Source organism: Helobdella robusta (assembly GCF_000326865.2).
Source record: "Helobdella robusta unplaced genomic scaffold HELROscaffold_8, whole genome shotgun sequence".
NCBI lineage: Eukaryota > Metazoa > Annelida > Clitellata > Rhynchobdellida > Glossiphoniidae > Helobdella > Helobdella robusta.
The window spans coordinates 2,651,652-2,656,201 of record NW_008705459.1 but is presented as its reverse complement, the minus strand read 5'-3'; the positions used below and the strand labels follow the sequence as shown (position 1 = coordinate 2,656,201).

Here is a 4,550-nt window from a genome sequence, read left to right as displayed (position 1 = left end):
CTGTTATTATCATCGAAATTTCGCTGTTGTGTTTTAAATAAAATTTTCTCAATTAAAAGTTAAAGAGGTGTTGTCGTTGTTGATGTTGATGCTGCTGCTGCTGTTGTAGTTGTTGTTGTCGTTATTGTTGTTGTCGTTGTAGTAGTAGTAGTTGTTGTTGTTGTTAATGTTATATTCAATCTCACAGAATATTGGCAAGCTTTTGGCGACTTATGTGCTTTCGGAAACATAATTTTAACTATAATACATTCGAAATTGAAAAGCTAGTGTCATTTGAAAATTTTGCATTTGGTCTAAGTATGATTGTTTGGACCATGTCAAACATATCTACAGGTCGGCTGCCTATTTAACTGATTTCAACATCTTTCCGATTATTCAAAAGTGTTTAATTCATACTGAATTACATATGTTAATCGATGAAAGTTTTAAATTAGGAGTGTTTATCAGCTAAAGGTAGCATTAATATACGACATATATCAAATGCATAGTCATGGGTTAGGGTTAGGGTTAGGGTTACTCTGACCTCTGATATTAAGGCAACTGAAATATTCTACAGTTGCACAACGAGACCTAATCTTTTTCATTGGAAAGATTTTTGACATTCTAAAGTGCGTTATGTATATTAAATTACGTTTTTTCATAAAAGCGCCATCGGAGATTATTCGTTATTTATGAATGATGATCCATCATTTGTTTGCACTGACTTTAAAACCTCGGATGAATGTTGTTTGCCGAACGTGTGTTGCCTGCCTAGCGCTCTACACACACACACGTACATCTGTCTGTCTGCCATCTCGTACACGAGTATATGTGTGTATGTCTTTGTGTGTGTGTACGTGAGTGTGTTCATGCATGTATGTGTTAGTCTGTAGTATATACAATGTGGGAGTGTGTGTGTATATGTTTGGTTGTACGTGAAACGTCACATACATGCCATTGCTATGCGTAAGTATCGGCAACATAGTAACTCTTTGTTTGCAAATATTAAAGTTAATTGGTCAAACTAGTGACTTTTGAATTCTCGTTCATGTTTGTGTGTGTGTGTGTGGTGTTGTGTGATTTGGTGTGTGGTGTTGTGTGTCGTGTGGATTGGGTGTGTCGTGTAGTATGGCGTTGATTTTTTTTGTATGTACAGTACATGTGTTAGAGAGATTTCATTTAACGACACATTCAAGTGTTTGTTTGTATGGGGTTTTACCTAAGTTTAGCGATTTGTCATAAATGTGCGAGTGCGTGTGTGTACGTGTGTGTTTGTGCGTGTGTATGTGCGTGTGTATGTGCGTGTGTGTGTGCGTGTGAAAGTTAGTCGAGGTTTCAATTCATGTTTGTCACGTCCCATACGCTAATACCGTTGGTATCATTAGCGTTGATAATATTATTATTTCTATTGATGTAGGTTTTTTTTTAAATTTTTTATTAATTGTTCTTTCGTTATTACAATTATTAGAGAAATAGTCATGATTGACAATACAAAAAGGTTTCTACCCAGTAATAATAATAACAATAATAATAATATTATTATTTATTATTATTATTATTATTATTATTATCATAAATGTATAGTAATTACTATTTATAAAACTACCGTTAAAAATGGAAATCGATTATGACTGTCGATAATTGTAATTAATTACTCTGGTTATTACATTTTCACTCTCATTTCAACTAAAAACTTTTCTCTATAATTAATTTTTTTTAAAATGTTACTAAAATACGTAATTGAATTTACATAAATTATGAATAAGTTGAATATAGTTAAAGTATAAAACGAAAAAAAAAATGTCTGGTATAGCCTTGAAGAGGTACTAAACTTAAGTTTTGACACAAATGCTACGGCCACAATTGAATGAAGCATATAAAGTACATACAAACATGACGACGTGGAATGAGATGACATCAAATTACGTCTTATCACAACAAATGCATATTTATCTTCTTAGCAGTTGACAAAACCAACAACAGCAATGACAATAACAACCTAAAAAAGGATTTAAACACCTACAATAGCGAGATAGCATTAACTACAAAACATGTTTTAACACAACAGCTATGACATCAATGACAACAACAAAAACAGCAGTAGTGACATCAACAAAAAATTGATCATGACACATGTCAACTACATTTTCGTTTCATTTCACGTCACCGTCATCACGTGACTCACATTCATAATTCTTACTATTAAAAAATGCAATGATAATGCTAGTCTATCTTTTTTGCTACATACATATCATTTGTTATACCTACAAAACTACCCATAGACACACAAATGCGCACATACATACACAGGCATACATGCATATATACACACGCACGCACACACATTCATACATAAATTCACACACGTCCATAATATACACACACACACATCCATGCAATCCATTTTTTATGTTACAAGGACTTTAATTGACCTTTCATTCAAGTTTGTGACCTCTTATTAATATATTTTGTTTTATTTTCTAAAAATGACAAAAGAATAACAAAGCAATAACAATAATAGCAACAATAATAACAACAAGAAGCAACGAAAGATAACAGATAGTAAAAGGTTATTTGGGTGTGTTCGTATTAGGGTGCTTACGTTTGTAGACGATTGTAGTAGTAGTAGTAGCAGTAGTAGTAGTACTAGTAGTAGTAGTAGTAGTAGTAGCAGCAGTAGAAGTGGTAATAGTAGTAGTAGCAGTAGAAGTGGTATATTAGTGGCAACATTATGGTGTTAAAAATAATACTATTACTAATGGTAGTAGCAGTAGCAGCAGTTGTATTACTACTAGTAGTAGCAGCAGTAGTAGTAGCAGTAGAACACAGTAATAGAATCCAAGGTACTCTACCTATTAATATATTATATTTATGCCGTCTTATCTTTTGCACTGGTCTATTTATATGAGCAGCCTCTTAACCATATGGGATCAATGGATGAATGGATAACAAAACACTTTTATTTCTACTATTTTTCTATCAATATATATATATATTTATACATATATATCTGTGGTTTTTAATAATATATATATATATATATATATATATATATATTTTCGGAAATTTTAATGAAAACAACTGGTGGTGTGAGGTAGGTAATCTACTCCTCTATCTTTCTCAGGGAATTTTTGTATGGTCCGACAATAATTTTTGTGTATATTTTTATCGTGAGTTCGACCAGTCCTGTGTGGCACTGGGCTTTTTCGAATTATATGATTTTACTGAGTAACACACGAACGCGTAAAAATATTCGATAACAATTTTATTAATCGACGGAAGTAAATGAAAAGGAATTGAACTAAATGAACTCTATAATAATGTAAAATGTCAATGAACAAACTGGAATACGGGAATTAGAACTTCTTGTTGGGTCTTCGACTTGGGATATGTTTCTTGCCATTTAACCGTACAACCTCGACGTGTGTAACCGATAGTGATGTCATTACAACTCCAAGAAATAAATAAAATGAATGCGGAAAAATTACAAAAATCGGAGCCTATGGAAATTCCAAGCTGAGTGTGAAACTATACCAATGAGTATAGAATCCAGCAAAGAACCCTAGGTCCACAAATAGCACAAGAACCAAAACAACGATTCGTTTTCACAGAATCCAAGGCCTGTTTTCACTGGGCTTGTTAGTCAGTCGGTCGGCTTTCGCACAACCCTGGCCTGTTTTCACTGGGCCGTCGAGTCTGGTTGGCTTTCGCACGACCAAGGGCCTGTTTTCACTGGGCCTGTCTGTCAGTCGGTCGGCTTTCGCACAACCCTGGCCTGTTTTCACTGGGCCGTCGAGTCTGGTCGGCTTTCGCACAACCAACACAAAACAACAAGAGTCAGAACAACACTGGAAACAAATTGTGTGACTTTAGTACACATGCGAAACTATGCCAATGAGCATAGAGTCACGTACCAAATCCACTTTTGAGAACTTAAGACGTTACTGAAACTATGCCAATGAGCATAGAATCACGAATTAAGTCTCTTAGATACCAGAATAGGCACCGATTATTCGAAGCTGCCTAACTGGTGAACCCAAGGCGGATTCTTTTTGAGAACTTAAGACGTTTCTGAAACTATGCCAATGAGCATAGAATCACGAATTAAGTCTCCAAGGTATGTCCAATTAATCAAAAAAACTACTAATTAAATTTTAAAATAATTTGTAATAATTTATGACGTCATCTAAATTGCAAAACAAAAAAAATCGTCGTCACCTATCGAGTAAATTAACTTGCACCATGCCCCCTATCGAGTGAATAAATTTTGCGTTGAAAACTTTGAAGTATTTTTAGTCAGTATTATTTCATAATTCTGACAATATATATATTTTATTTATTTCCATATAAATTAAACTTTACTTATTTATTTAGCTATTTGTTCATATATATATATATTTTTTTTTTAATTAATTACATATAAATATATATATATATATATATATATATATATATATATATATATATATATATATATATATATATATATATATATATATATATTGAATTAAGACTGTCAGAAAGACAATTATTGATGAAATGTGATTTGATAATTACTATTTATTGAAAAA

The 4,550-nt window shown here is 32.7% G+C and overlaps 1 protein-coding gene across 1 annotated transcript; it reads left to right on the top strand.

Annotated features, from left to right (window-relative positions):
• Positions 1-1,779: 1,779 nt before the first annotated feature.
• Positions 1,780-3,908, top strand: HELRODRAFT_165581 (hypothetical protein; the record flags this gene model as incomplete). Its single annotated transcript, XM_009032123.1, has 3 exons — positions 1,780-1,802; positions 2,048-2,141; positions 3,591-3,908. The coding sequence occupies 3 exons, from the start codon at positions 1,780-1,782 to the stop codon at positions 3,906-3,908; spliced, it is 435 nt and encodes a 144-aa protein (XP_009030371.1).
• Between the last annotated feature and the right edge of the window lie 642 nt (positions 3,909-4,550).